Raw genomic sequence first — 14,336 nt, 5'->3', positions numbered from 1 at the left:
TCCTTTCCAGATGAAGCAGTTCATAAATAAATTTGGATCTTATGTGTCAGTTTAGTGCAGTGTCCGAAGTTAAAAAGAAAACAATGGCATCATTTCTCTTTCTGTACATTGAATTCCATTGGCTTCCATTCTTTCGGCATGAAGATTGCGGATTTGGTGTTTCTCCGTGAAGTAATTTTTTGCTAGCTCTGTACTGTTTACATGAAACTGTTTTTCCTGTCTCGGCTGGCTGGGCCAAAAAATGTAAGCAATCAAGCAAAGGAAAATCAAAAACATTTTTCTCTGGACAGAGTCGGGAGAGGGAGTGTCAGTGTAACCCTTTGCTTCTCTCTAAATTCAATAATAAAAAGCTGAGTTTGTCATCTAAAAGGTTCATGAAAGTACATTTTTTTTACTATTTTAAACCAGCTGTCCTCTGCTTACCTTTTGTTCTCTGGAGATGTACCATTTTTGTTGTATTGACTCACTTATTTCTTGCTTAACACTGTAACGTCTTGCAGGAATTTGTGGAACCTTTCAAAGGCCTTCAAAGCCGATACGTGCACTTGACTGTTGTCGTTATTTTACCATTAACCGCGTTGGTCTTTAGGCTAAGGAATTGGCTATGTCAGGGATTCATGACAACTACCTTGCAAAGGTTATTTATAATCAGACTGAACATTAGTATGGGCTCCAAAAGAGATGAGCATGGGTGCTAAACTGTTTCATTTGGGTTTTAATCCTATTTATCCTTGCTGAGTGGAGCTTTGTCGTAAACATATTATTGACACACATAGCTTTTTCTCTATGTTTTTTCAAATTACGTGGAATTCTTCAGAATAGAGAAAATCTTAGGAGGCATCATGTAAAGACGTTAGTAATTCCTGTATCCTGAGCCTCCTTGCTGAATTTACACTTTGTCTGCTAATTTTAATCTTCGCTTCATTAAACCCATTTTTAAAAAAGCAGAACTTTGCATGAGATCCAAACTTAGCGTTACACCTGTGTGCATATCTGTTACTCACATTTCTTCCAGATGCTTCCTTCGTGCTAGGAAAATACAAAGGGATCTATTGTTGAGAGACTTTGTAGACTCCATATGCACTAATAAAGGTTTTGAGAGGTTTGGAAAATATAATGCAGTGCTTGGAGTTTAAGATTCAGGAATCTGAATTACGTTAACAAACTTAGTCATAATTTTTTAAGTTTCTTTTCATAACTGTTGGTACTAGTAGTCCTCAAGAACAATTCCCTCTGTTTACTTGGAGTGGGATTTTAAGATTATTTTAGGACAAAGGTGAGTATGGGGAGAGAGAAATTGCAGTAATATTTATTTTATTGCCTTTTTTTTTGTGGATTTAGCACAATTTCCACTGAGATACAAACTATTTACAAAACAGTTGCTAAATAAATCTCCCAGTGAGACACGGATGAAACTCTATAGCGCTAATGTTTCCGTTCACATCAATGAGATGTGTGGTGTGCTGGCCATCTGTTATATACACCTGAATAGGATCTGAAATCCTTACACCAAAGACCTGATTTTTTTATGCCATTGCTTTTATGGAGGTGTGCCATAAAAATGGCCATGTGCTGGCAACCTGTGCAACTGGACCCCTTTAAATCTGTGTAAAAGTGATGACATTTCAAGCACCTCAGCATCTCTTAAAATTAATACAGCTAATTGCATTAACGACTGTGTGTTGAAGAGATTATCCTCTTGCTTAGAGTTTGTTCCCCCCCCCCCATCTGCAATGTCCCTGGTGGGGTCCACAGCTGTGAGAGCAACAGCGTGCATGACAGCCTGCCTCAGGATTGGCAAGCCAACTGGAAGGAACACCGAGACCCACAAGGATTGCTGGACCCGGAGGGCTTGCAGCTTGTGAGAACATCGAGCTAATTAAAGTCTAAATAAACGGAATGTCCTTCTTGCTGAAGTAAAGATAAATAAATAAATGCCTGCGTGTTGTTCCAGAGGACTGAATAAAGACAAAAATATTTGTGTCTTGTTTACCTAGTAATGTCTCTTAATTGTGAAAGGGGGACCATGAGCAGACCTGGTGAATATGTGCAAGTATACAGTTCTGATTTCTTTTTTAATCTGTTGTTTTAATAGGAGAGGTTCAGCAAAGGCAGTGAAAAGTATGTGTTTTCTTCATATTAAAAAAAAAAAAAAAATGTAAAGACTTTTTAAAAATCCCAGTACGTATTTTTAGCAAATGTCTTCTTAGCTGCTGCTTCCTTGCCACTGGTGAGCTGTGCTTCTGCTCACGCGCTGGTGCTTCGCACGCAGACCGCGCTGACGGGGCTGTGTGCTGTGTGCTGTGTTTGCGGACCTGCGGTGCAGTGTATGCTACTAGTGCATCACTTCAGTTCTTCTTCAGTTATGAATATCATCTTAGCCTTCCCATACTTATGTAATCTCAATAAGAAAAGAAAGACAGGCACTTAAAAAATTGATCTCATGTTGATGTCTTATTTCCTTTAAATTTTCTACGCGCCACTTTTTTTTCAGTTTGTTTAACCAAACCTAGGCTAAATACAGATTTAGGGAGCTATACCCAAGACAGATATTTAGGAGTGAATTTAATTTCAGTCGTGTGTGTGCCTTTAAGTTTGTATTTAAAGTGAAGCACTTGCTGCAGCGCTTTGCTGAAATGGGCCTTCGAAGGAGTCTGATGCTGGAAGGACTGAGCAGTCACAGTTCTCGGCTAAACCTCATCTTGAGGGTCCTTGAAAAATTAGGTTCCCAAGTAGAAACTTGAGTCTCTCCAGGTGCCCGTTTTGAGAGGATGTGGCCACTGAGTTAGGTCTCGATTGTCATGTCTCCCATTCTCACAAATGAGAAAAATGGGTGTAAGACTCCGTAAAGAGACCGTCAGACTGCTAAAGAAGGCTGCAGCAGTGCGTAGTCAGCAGTCCTGGCCTAACATCTGCTGAAAAGTGGAATCTCACTATTTAAAAGGCAAAAAAAAAAAAAGAATAAAGGGGTTGTTTGATAAGCTATAGAAAATCTAGCACTCACCTTTTCGTGTTGTACCCCTTAAATGTTGTAAAATTTCATTCATGATTACATATGTAACAAATATTAAGCATATTTAAATGGCAAAAAAATACTGTGGAATGGGAAAAGAAGTAAGAAATTGGATGCCTGGTCTAGCAAAACAAACAGACACAGCAGAATGAGTAGAGAAAACATGTTTTTCTGCTTATTTTACAAGCAGGAGTGTAGAGGGAACAATTCTCTCATTACATGTGTATAAAAATAGGCTTGGAGAGTGACTTCTCCAGGCATGAGAACTCCTAGCATTTTCCTGTTACCTTGATCCTCATCAGCTCATTTGTTCAAAAGTGAACCAGAGGTAAGTTTTTACTGAGACGCCCCGCAGACTTTAGCACAGGAACAGCACACACATAAACACACCCTAATCGTGAAACAAGGGCAGCAGTATCTTAGCGAACTCCATAAAATCAGTCAGTGCTCACTTCGGTTGTCAAGAAGCAGCAAAAGTAGTCCAAAACCTGATTAAGGCAGTTTTTAATTCTGGTCAAAGCTCAGAAGAAATGCTTGGATGGATGAAAAGAATAAGCTGGGCTTGATTAAAAGAGAAAAAAAAAAGGGCAAAGAATCTCTTGGTAGACGGGCTGTGCAAGCTCTCAGGATTATTCGGTGAAAAACAGGCCAAGTTCAGCCTTTGTCTGAATCATATGACCTTAATCTATTGTGAGAGAAATTAAAAGTTAGTCTGTTCAAATGAACTCGGCGTACTGGCCAGCTTTTAACTCTGCTGACTGCCTTCTCCCTGGCTCCATACTCTGCGAAAATCCCTGCTGCTGCATTGCTGGTTATTCTTGCTCCAGTTGTCGGCCGTGATCTGTGGTGGCAGAGGAGAGGAATCATTCCAAAGAAGCCGTGTTAAATTTGTAAAGTGGATTGGCACCCTGATGGCGGGCATCTAGATACCTTGCAAACACAGAGAGGGAACTGCTAGTGTTAGTTACACGCAGTACAGCCTGCAATTTTATGTAATATACAGACTGAAGGAGGTAATTAGATGCAGCAGCACTTTGTAACCTTTCAGCGTGTAAACTGTGTGAACCCAAGAAAGTTTTCTTTTTGGAAATCCTCTGAATAATTCTCACTTATGTTGCAACACGAGGACCTGAGGAAATGCTCAGTTTTGCTGTAAGTTTGTTTAAAGGGCCACTTTTACATTTGTAGCTTTCTCTGGTTTCCTTTGAAGATGGGAGAATCCTGAAGATTTATTTGTATAATTGTTATGCAGCACAGGATGAAAGTTTTGGGTGAAATCCAGTCCGTCTCATATGTCTGTGTAGTTTCATCCATCTAGATGCATGATGAAGCAGTCTAAAGTATGTATCTGGAGTCTACACGTAACTGATAGACACTGATAGGTGCTTTGGAAGGCTTCCCTGGTGAGATCCTGCCTGCTAGATTTTTGGCATCCGAGCTGGGTGGCGATGAGTCTCCTTCTAGAGACTACAAAGATAACTTCCTCACCCATTAACTGGTTAGGCAAAGGTAGACATTTGCTGTACAAGTACTTAATGCCAAGGTACAGACTTGTGCCTCAAGTGAGCTCTACTGAATCAAATGCTTTTCAAAAAAACAAATGTTATTCACCCTGTTATTTTATTTTCTTCATACATTACCGTAATAATTTCTGCTTTCTAAAACACAACGGGGGAGGATTTCACCACGGGGAGGTTTGCAAAAGTGAGGAATTCTGCCCATAACAAAGCCACCTCCAGTCAAAACAGACGTTCCTGCTTCCAGTGCCTGCTGGGTTAACGGTGTCGCTGAGAAAAGAGTCTCCTGCCTGCAGAGGGCATCCGACTCCTCGGTTTTCCCTGCCAAAATGTGTGTGGAATAGGGAGAAACTAATGGATTGTACATTAAAGCATTGCTGCACATTGCTGCACGTGACGGGTCAGGGATACCTCCACCTACGCAGGGGTACCAGAAGTGTAATTGCAGTGGAAAAACTGGACTCTTCCCAAGCATCCGCATATCCCCTCCACCAAACTAAATTGCTACTTGACATAGGGAATGCCAAAGCCTCTCTGGGACGTGTGTCCAGCAGGAACGTACTGCGAGTAGTCATGCTCCTTAAAAATCATCTGTTTTCATTTGTGTCTCTCCATTTCCAGAGCTCCCAACACAGTGGCTCCTCTACCTCATTAGCATCCACCAAAGTTTGCAGCTCTATGGATGAAAATGATGGACCTGCAGAAGGTAACATTTGAAAGCTGACATTTGAAAGCAGTCGATGCACTGAGAACAGCAGTTGTGTAGGACATGAGTCATTCTTCCTGCCGGAGAAGGTGGGAGAGTTGCGGGCTGGATGACTCTCCGTGAGCAGGCTCATCAGTCTTAGCAAACCAGTTAGGTTCATTCCGGATCAGATTTGATCTGGACATCCCTATTCAACGGTGGTTTTGTTGCAGGATACTCAAGATATTAGTTCTGCAGGTGACGCAGTGCTGACTGGATTATTTCATTCGTTTCTGACTCATCTGGCATGGTACTAAAGAACATGCTGCAGTCCTGGGTCTTTACTCAGAAATTATGAGTCTCCCCCCGTGCTAAGGCTTTGAGCAAGCCGGCTAAGGGACAACGTCTGCTCAAATACTGCCAGTTCACACACGCACATACACAAATATAGGTGTATGTTCCCGTCTGACAGTAACTCTTTGTGCTGCCTGTGAATTCAGGCAAACCCCAGCCGCCTTGTATCATAACATTCACTTTTCATGCTAAACTGGAACAAAGGACAGATAAAGATGCAGTTAAAAGCACGGTCTTAAAGAGTGTAAATTCAAGTCACATTTTTGAGAGGCATCTTTTTTACTTTACAATATTTATATAGTAGTTTGCATCAGCTGCAGTTGACAGTCAGCTTTTAGAGGCATGTTAGGTATTTGTAACACGCTATTTCAAATACATTTAAAAATAGTGGTACGTGAATGAGCACTAAAACACATGAAACAACAAACTTTTCTTGTGCTTAGACACTGTGTAATGCAATTTTACCTAAACATCTGGTGCCCAGGTTGCATGCGAGGTAGTATTATTGAGAACATTTGTTTAAAAAGTAAATATTTAATATTGGGGGAGGGGGAGAACTAGCACTTAGCACATGAGGAGTTTTATGGATGTCTCAGTTTACAGGATGTAATAAAATAAGTGCTTGAGTGTTGGACTTCTTTGGTACATATGTTTAATCATGCTGTGTCAAGGAGCGCCAGCCCTTTTTGGAGGCTGTTCTGCGCTTGTGCAGATCACAGAGGCCTTTTCATAATTAAAGAAATACAATTTTGGTTTTGTCCCGGGGGCATATTGCAATGGGAATGGCAAACTGTGCAACACTCGAATGATGGTATGTTTGAGCCCCTATAAGTCTTATTTTTCATTATTGTATCTGTGTGAAACCTGTTGAGTATATACAATGTCAGCAGCATGGTTTCACTGTACAGTAAGTGAGATACCGACTCTGAATGGTTTCCAGGCTCCTAAACCTTAGACTTAAGATGCATGTTATGTGCAACATCTGTGTTTCCTTCACTAACAATAAAAATGTACTAATGATTCTTTCAGAAGTGTTGGAGGAAGGTTTCCAGGTTCCAGCATCGATAGCAGAGCGATATAAAGTTGGAAGGACTATAGGAGATGGAAATTTTGCTATTGTGAAGGAGTGTATAGAAAGGTGAGGAGAAAAATATGCTTATTACTGTAAAAATAATCATTAATGTCACGCTTTTTTCTAGATCATGCATTTATTTGTAGAATGTAGGATGTGTGATAAGGAAATGTCTCAATGCCAGATGGAAAAACTAGACTAGTGCCCTCTAATATGAAAAAAAGGAGTGAGTCCAAGGGACAATCTATGAATTTCATTCTTTGTGGGTTTTATATGGTTTTTTTTTGCTGCATTTCACGTGATTTTACCAGTTCTTTGTGTTAAATCTTTCTCGTTACACTGAAATAATGTCTTTTTTTGCAGTATATTCTTGCAACTCTTCCTTTACATTAGACTGACGAAACATTTCACATGCAGGAGCATTCTGTAAAGAAGTCAGGAAATATTGTGTGTGCGTGTAGTGGTGGTGGTCAGCACAAAGAGCTGACTTTGAAACCACCTATTCTGCCATCTGACACTGAGGAGAAATCTCTCCATGTTTATCTTTAATTAAATGAGCATCTGTCTCTTGCTGGCCTGCTTTATGCCATTATATGAGCTCCATCGAACTGTAGGAGCCTGCGCTGCAGGCATCAAAATCTAACTTCTTCAGTGTCCTTTACTGTTAAAATTTGAGAACAGTCACCCTTAAAGACTGATTTTAGACATCCACTCCAGATTAGAGAAGGCACAAGTCACCTCAAATGTCGGTGTTGCTGAAAGCGTCCAGGTTGACTAGCTCAGGTGTTGGCTTCTAAATCTGGTCAGACAGGTCATGAACCAGGTTTGAAGTGGCTCTAACTACCGTGAAGAGTGTAAAAAACAGAGAACAAAGACAGAAGTGCTCTGAGCAGAACTGCAGGTGCCTTTTCATGGTGGTGTTAAAAATATAAGAATGTGGATTAAAAAAGACAGAAGGTACTTGTATGTGAAATGGTTGTAAGATTGCTCGTGTTAGGTAATAGCAGTGCAGAGAAGGCAAAAAACTGCCAGAGCTAGAGATGTCCAAAAGAAAGAACAGCAGAGATATCAAGGTCTGATAACAAAATTCCATGAATGAAGTTTTATATCCCCTACTACCATAACCTAGGGAGGAGACTCTAACAGAAGACTGTAACCTCACCTTTGGGCTCAAAGAAAGAACTTTTGTTCTTTAGCCTGTAAGAGTGTGATATAAACCCTAGAGAGTAAGTCAAGATTAAATCTCATGGCAGATGATGATAAATTAGCTTCGCTGATTTTAAAATTAGTGTCATTTTGGAAAAAGACAGGTCCCAGTCTGCATCTGGCTAGTCGGAGACCATGCAGACAGCTGTTGGGGAAAGGGGGAAGAGTGGATTTTGTATCAGCTGACAGTGTGCTTGTGGGACTTGGCCAAAGCTCTTGTGAGGCCTTTCGAGCTCCATCAGAGTGAGTTTGTGGTGGAACTGGTCATCCGGAGGGCGATAGCTGTTCAGATCAAACCCCAGGGTCCGAACGCTGAACAGGGGAATATGGAAACCTAAAGGAAGCAAAGCTAAACAGTCGAAAACAAGAAAGCATGGCCCCCTATGGAGGGGGTATGACTGATGAAAAACAGGAGTGAAAACATGTAACTAAGAAGAGAGAAAAAGGCAAGCTAAAAGTCAAGTGAGTAGCGACTGAGAGAAACAGATTACAAGGCAAAATAAAAAAAAGGTTGAGGTTTTCATACGCTGCCATTCAGCAGAAAATACCAGTTGTGCTGTGAGACAGTTGAAATGTGCTAGTGCACATTGTACAACTCTGTCTCACGCTGAGAGAAAAGACATGAGCAGAATTACATATAGGTTCCACCACACCTAAAAATAATGCTGATTACAATATCCTTGAGAGTTTAGATGAAAACTGTTTCCTGTCCTCTGTATCCTTCTGGTCCCAGAAGTATCCGATAACACAATGTGTCTAGTGAACATGTGCTCAGATAGCCTGATTGCACAAAGATTCCCAGATACATACTCTTATGGTCTCTGAGTGATACCATTCCATAGATCCCATTCATATCAGAGAGTTACTACTTTGGGAGAGCTTGAAAATTAAAGCAGAATTATTTCTGTTGGTCTCCACTTCTAAAGCAGTATACCCTTGCCATCCCAAGTGTGGAAGGAGAAATTAAAGGCTTGGAGGGTAAATTAAAGCCAGTACATGTGAAACCCCTTGAAAAACACTCTTGATAGTCTTTCTAAGTGAAAAACACCTCACTTCAAAGCCTGATATGCCCATCATTTGCAGAGCCAGAATTGATGGGGTGATACTTGGGACAGAGGACTTTTCCACTTTCTTCTGACGTACGATTCCTGTGTGAGTTAGACTTCAAAGGAGTAGCACCATGAGGTGTTAAGCAAGTAGGAATGGGTCTCGTTACACGTCTTCACTGATCACATGGATGCTTCTCCGTAGCTGTGGAGACCAGCCCGTGTGCAGTGGTTGGACACTCTTCAAATGGATTCACAGGTGTTTCCCTCTGACAACAAACAGTCCAGATAATAGAAACCGAAAACGATCTTCAAAATTTTCACGTGGGAACTTCTAAACTGCATTCTGTGCATCTGTGAAGGTGCGCGCGCACACACACACACACAGATATAATTAATGCTCACAGTAAAATAATGAAGATAGATGTTTGTTTCCAGTGCAGTGGAAATCTCTGTGAACTTTGCAAAAGGTTAAAACAGCCGTGGAGCGTGGCACGGAGCCCTGTTATGAACTACAGGTCTAACTCGGTGCCCTGCGTTAATGCTCTGGGTCCGGACTTTGATCCAGCCATAACGTGTTCCCTACTTCGTGTGGCACCTATTTATTGTTTGGGTTGAGTGATGGGTGAGAGGTGATATGCTTTTTTCACCATGAGTTTCTGGCATGGCCGTGTGTGTTTTTTTGACAGGCGTGTAAGCTGCAGCGCTGCTGACAGCCTGCGGTTCTGCAGCTTTTTAGGGGAAAGGATTTGCATTATCTTAGCTTTAATTTTCTTTTTACCAAAACAAAGAGCAGTCAGAGTTGTCATCTGCTCGTTACATATCTGCTCCATCATCTGCACAATTTGTCCTGCGGTGTTTTTATATGTGTTCATTTTTAACTTTCAGATACTTCCAAATTCTGACATTTCCTCACTAGCTCAGATTTCCCAGTGTTTTGGAGTACATGGAGTCTCCCATGGCCAACAAAAAACATCAATTTCCTTTCTCATGACAGAAAGGAAGCATTCTTAGGGCAACCAAGCAGCTTGAAAGAGACTCCTATTGCAAGAGGGCATATTTTGTCAGAGTTTGAACACCAGATATCCTAGTTTCTAACATTCCTTCTTCTACATCCTCCTTCCATTCCCCCAAAATAATGTCCATACCTCTGCCTGTCGCCTCACTGCTAGGCACCATTTTGGTAGCCACCAAACAGCAGCACTGGGAAGGGGCACCCCACGTGGAGTGCAGCCCATTTCAGGGGGCTGTAGCATTAAACCCCTTTGTGGGGGAGTACAGAAATGACAAGTTCTTAGTTTTTCTTTGCCTAAGTCTTGAACAACCATGCTGTACTTTTTTTCCCAAGTCGTAAACATCGTCATCCGGTGGGATTTCTTTGCACAGTCTTTTAACTGATGTCTTCATACAGACTGTCTTTGCTCCCTGCTGACTTGGGAACTCAAACAGAATTAATATTTTGGGGTTTCTTTTTCTTTTTACTAAAGTCCCCATCTTCCCTTAAATTAATGCCTAGTGGTACATCATTGCCAGAGGAGGTCTCCATGAAAGCAGTGCTTTCTGTTTACCACTCACTTTGCATGTCCTCCTTGACAGGCTGTACACACTTTTAGGCATGTTCGTTTCCTTATTTAACTTACTATATATCAATTTAATGTATCAATTTAACCATGTTTTGCTAAATGAAGAATAAAAAAAAAAATCACCCCATATGCTTGAGAAGTTGTTTTTATTTTTTAACCAAATATATGCCTCAGGGCAATGTGTTAGACTTCTGTAAACTCTTTAGATTTTTATTAGGAAACAAAAGCATTTCAGTAAGAGCTTTTTGTTATGTTATCCATTCTTCATTTAACCTTATAGTGAAACTAAAGCTTGTGAACAGAGCTTCTCGGTATCATCCTTACAACCATGTTTTGGTTCTGTAACTTGGTTAAGAAATAGAAGTTGATATTGTGAACTTCTCTGCAAGCTTAGTTTTCTATGTTAGCATTCTATATAAAAAAATATGTATGTGGTAGTGATAAATATTATATGGCTTCCAAAAAAACCCACCTAAAGGGAAATGTGTCCTCATCCTGAACTAATTCTCTACAATTTCTCACTGTCTGATCCTTTCATATTCTGTCCCATAAACATCAGATTTAACTCTGCGAAGTATCATATACTTACTGAATACATAAAACAATATTCCAAGGACCGACTTTTTTATCTTAGCGGTTGTGAGTGCTAAGATAAAACAAAAGACTCTTCATTTTAAGTAAAAAAAAAAAAGAAATGTATTTTCCATGGCTTGTTTTTTTTTGTTTAACAGAAAACAAAACTTTTTGGTTTTGAGAATATTTGGATCTGTAAATACTGTATAATGTTTTTACATAAAATTGCAGAAGAAAGAACAAATACCACTACAAAATGCAAAAATCAAGTGATTTTGTTTCAAAAACATTGAAATGTCTTCATTTTTTAAAAAAAATGCTTAATGCTTTTTTCTCAGGCACACGTATTCAATAAACTTGGCTCAAGTTCACAATTCCAGACAGACCCAAGCTTCATTTCTTGACAAAACAAATACTTAAATAAAATTCTTGCCCAGACCTACTGTGCTCAAATGACAAATAGAAACTTGACTGAGAAAAATATTTAATGTAATTGAATATACAATTTTTTCTTTTCTTTTTCCTCAGATCAACTGGTAGAGAATATGCTCTGAAAATAATCAAAAAAAGTAAATGTAGAGGAAAAGTAAGTACAAAAAAATCAAATGAGACCAAAATATTTTATTTTTTTTCAAGAAATATTGTGTGAGAGATAACTTTGTGAAGCTGTTGGTATTTGTTTTCTTGCTGGCAAATGATAGAATCTTTTTGGTTGAAGCCTTTGCCTGCCCTCCAGAGACCCTTGGAGTATCAGTATATAAGGCTGCAATGTGCCTTTCTAGATGTATGTTGCTGATTCCCCAGTTGGCTGGTTGTGTGTGGGTACACTCATTCCCCTTGCTCTTTACTCCTGTAATTGTGTCCTCTAGCTTTCATAATCCCAGATATTACAGAAAATGGAAAAATAGTACTAATAATTATAAAACCGGTCACTATGTCTAAACAGTATGCAAGGTTAATCAAACTGATATCAGTTTTATAGTAAGTGAATTTCTGCTACCTTTTCAAAACTATAACAAAAGGTTCTCTGAGAAGATGCTAAAGTATTTTAAATGTAAAAATTCTGCATTAGAGAAGAAATTTTAGAAGCTTCCATATTTAACTTTTCGCTGTATCAGAAACATGTCTTTTCCTCTATTTCTTTTTCTATGTTCTCCTCTCTGTTCTTCTTTCAGTTATCACAATGATGATGTTTCTAGATGTGTCCCTTCCATATTGCTGGAGGCACCGTCTGTTACCTTCTTTTAAAAAAATGAATAATCCATGCAGGTCCCAATTCTATCTGCATTTTCCACTGTGCAATGGAGGTGAAAGTATTTCCCACCAACCCATAGTCATTAAAGATTTCTTTTGTGTGGCAGGAACACATGATCCAGAATGAAGTATCTATTTTAAGACGAGTCAAGCATCCCAATATTGTACTTCTGATTGAGGAGATGGACATGCCAACGGAGTTGTACCTTGTCATGGAACTTGTAAAGGTGAGTATTTTGGAGACAAGCTGCTTGTCAAGGGTTGTTTCAACCATATTGAGAAATTTCATCGGTACTAAAGCTTACTAAACATCATGGAATCATAGAATCATTTAGAAAGGGAGGGGTCTCTGAAGGTAGTCTTCTCAAGCACCCCACTGAAAGATGTGTAACTGTCAGATTTTTTTTTTTAGTTTTCAAATATTTCAAGAATTAACTTTCCGTAAGCCACACGCAGAAGTGCTTTGTGGACAGTACTTCAGAGATCACCATTTTTATTTGCTCCCTCAAAAGAAGTCTTTCTAAAAAGTTTTATCTGAAAGAAATGCATCTGCCTTGAGGTGAATAGAAAATACGCCCAGTCCAAATAGCCATGAATATCAGCCTTCAAAATTCAATATTCTTTGATAAAATAGAGTTTAATTAGATTTTATTAATTTATGATAAATTTAAATAATACTACCTGTCTTTTTTCTATACTGGTTTACATTAAGACATTGTCAAGCTTGCGTCCTTGATAATAATCTAAATTTAAGCTGGAGAAGGGGACAAGTGAAAGAGAAAAACCTTCTATTTAAAGCATGGTTCTATTCTGAAAAGTAAGCTTGCAAATGCAATATTTTACCTTTGAGACCCTATTTATTTTTCATTGTAACTTCCAGATCGCATGCATTTATTTCACTGACTGATGGAAAATGGGTTATGAAACTCAGACCAGGTCATGCCTTGCCCCCATACTGTCAATGGTGCAGTGTGAGAAGCATGAATTTAGCTCTCGGTTGTGGTGCTAATACATGAATATGTCACTGTGCATAAAAGGTGGTAAAAATACATTTCAGTAAAGGTGGTAAAAATACACTTCAGTAATTGGTACAAATTAGGACAGAAAACCACAGAGGACATTTTGTCCTCCATACTTACTTTAAGAGCATACGTCTGTTTTTCACATGCACTAATGGGATTAGCGATTCTCTTTCCTTTCACAACTATTCTGTGGGAAGAAGATCTTTCCAGCAACCACCTCCATTTCTGTGTATTGATCAGCTCATTCTCCTAGGGCAGCCTATCATGCCTACACCTGGGAAATTCATTGTTTTACGTGTTTAAGGACAAAGACTTCAGTAAAGCTGTGCAGCAGCAGCATTTGTGTGCAGGCCAAGTGTATATGGGCACTCAACACTTCTGAGCAAATCAGGCAGTCTGAACCCCGGCAGCCAGATCACTTCCACTTGTCTGAAGAAGTGTGGACACCTTCAGTAGACATCCTCTGTATCCGTGGTTAGAAACAGGCACCACAAGAGGTCGTGAGAGAAAGCAGTTCTGGCAAGCAGGATTGTTATCTGCTTTGCTCTGGTTGTAGGTGGAGTTTAAAGGATGCTCTTAGTGTAGGCACCTCACTGAGATATTAGATAGGATGATCGCAGCTCCAAGTGTTTTTTCAAGAGCGCCTCAATTTCTGGGCTGGAATATGAGAGCAAGGAGAATGAAAAGTGTGTTGTTTCATTCCATATCCTCCCTGCTCAGTGGCAGCAGCAGTGACACAAGCCATGTTCCCAGTACAGAGCTGGGAGGCTGTCAAGGGTGCCCACAGATTTTCCCTGTTCTTGCGGCAGGCCGGGGCACCGTTGTTGTCCATGAGAAGCTCAGGCCATGCACCACAGCTGAGGAAATGGCAACATTGTCCTCTTAGGTTTGAGTCTGCCCATTGCCCTACTTGATGTGAGCGGTGCTGTGGAGCTTGTGGTCCAGCTAACCCACCTCCAAACCAGTCCACCACCTCCAAACTCTGAGGAAGCACACTGGGGCATGCTGGTG

General features: G+C 40.0%; 1 protein-coding gene across 3 annotated transcripts in view; it reads left to right on the top strand.

The window, feature by feature from the left end:
- Positions 1–14,336, top strand: part of DCLK1 (doublecortin like kinase 1) — a 265,387-nt gene that overhangs the window by 211,115 nt on the left and 39,936 nt on the right. For all 3 annotated transcript variants that reach the window (XM_075420395.1, XM_009938124.2, XM_075420405.1), the window contains 4 exons: positions 5,152–5,236; positions 6,599–6,707; positions 11,578–11,635; positions 12,411–12,530. In XM_075420395.1, the coding sequence (XP_075276510.1) occupies positions 5,152–5,236; positions 6,599–6,707; positions 11,578–11,635; positions 12,411–12,530 (372 nt within the window). The remainder of the gene's footprint in view (positions 1–5,151; positions 5,237–6,598; positions 6,708–11,577; positions 11,636–12,410; positions 12,531–14,336) is intronic.

This window comes from Opisthocomus hoazin, chromosome 1, assembly GCF_030867145.1.
Source record: "Opisthocomus hoazin isolate bOpiHoa1 chromosome 1, bOpiHoa1.hap1, whole genome shotgun sequence".
In the NCBI taxonomy this organism is placed as follows: Eukaryota; Metazoa; Chordata; class Aves; order Opisthocomiformes; family Opisthocomidae; genus Opisthocomus; species Opisthocomus hoazin.
The sequence above is the reverse complement of the archived record's forward strand: the minus strand, read 5'-3'. Positions and strand labels throughout refer to the sequence as shown.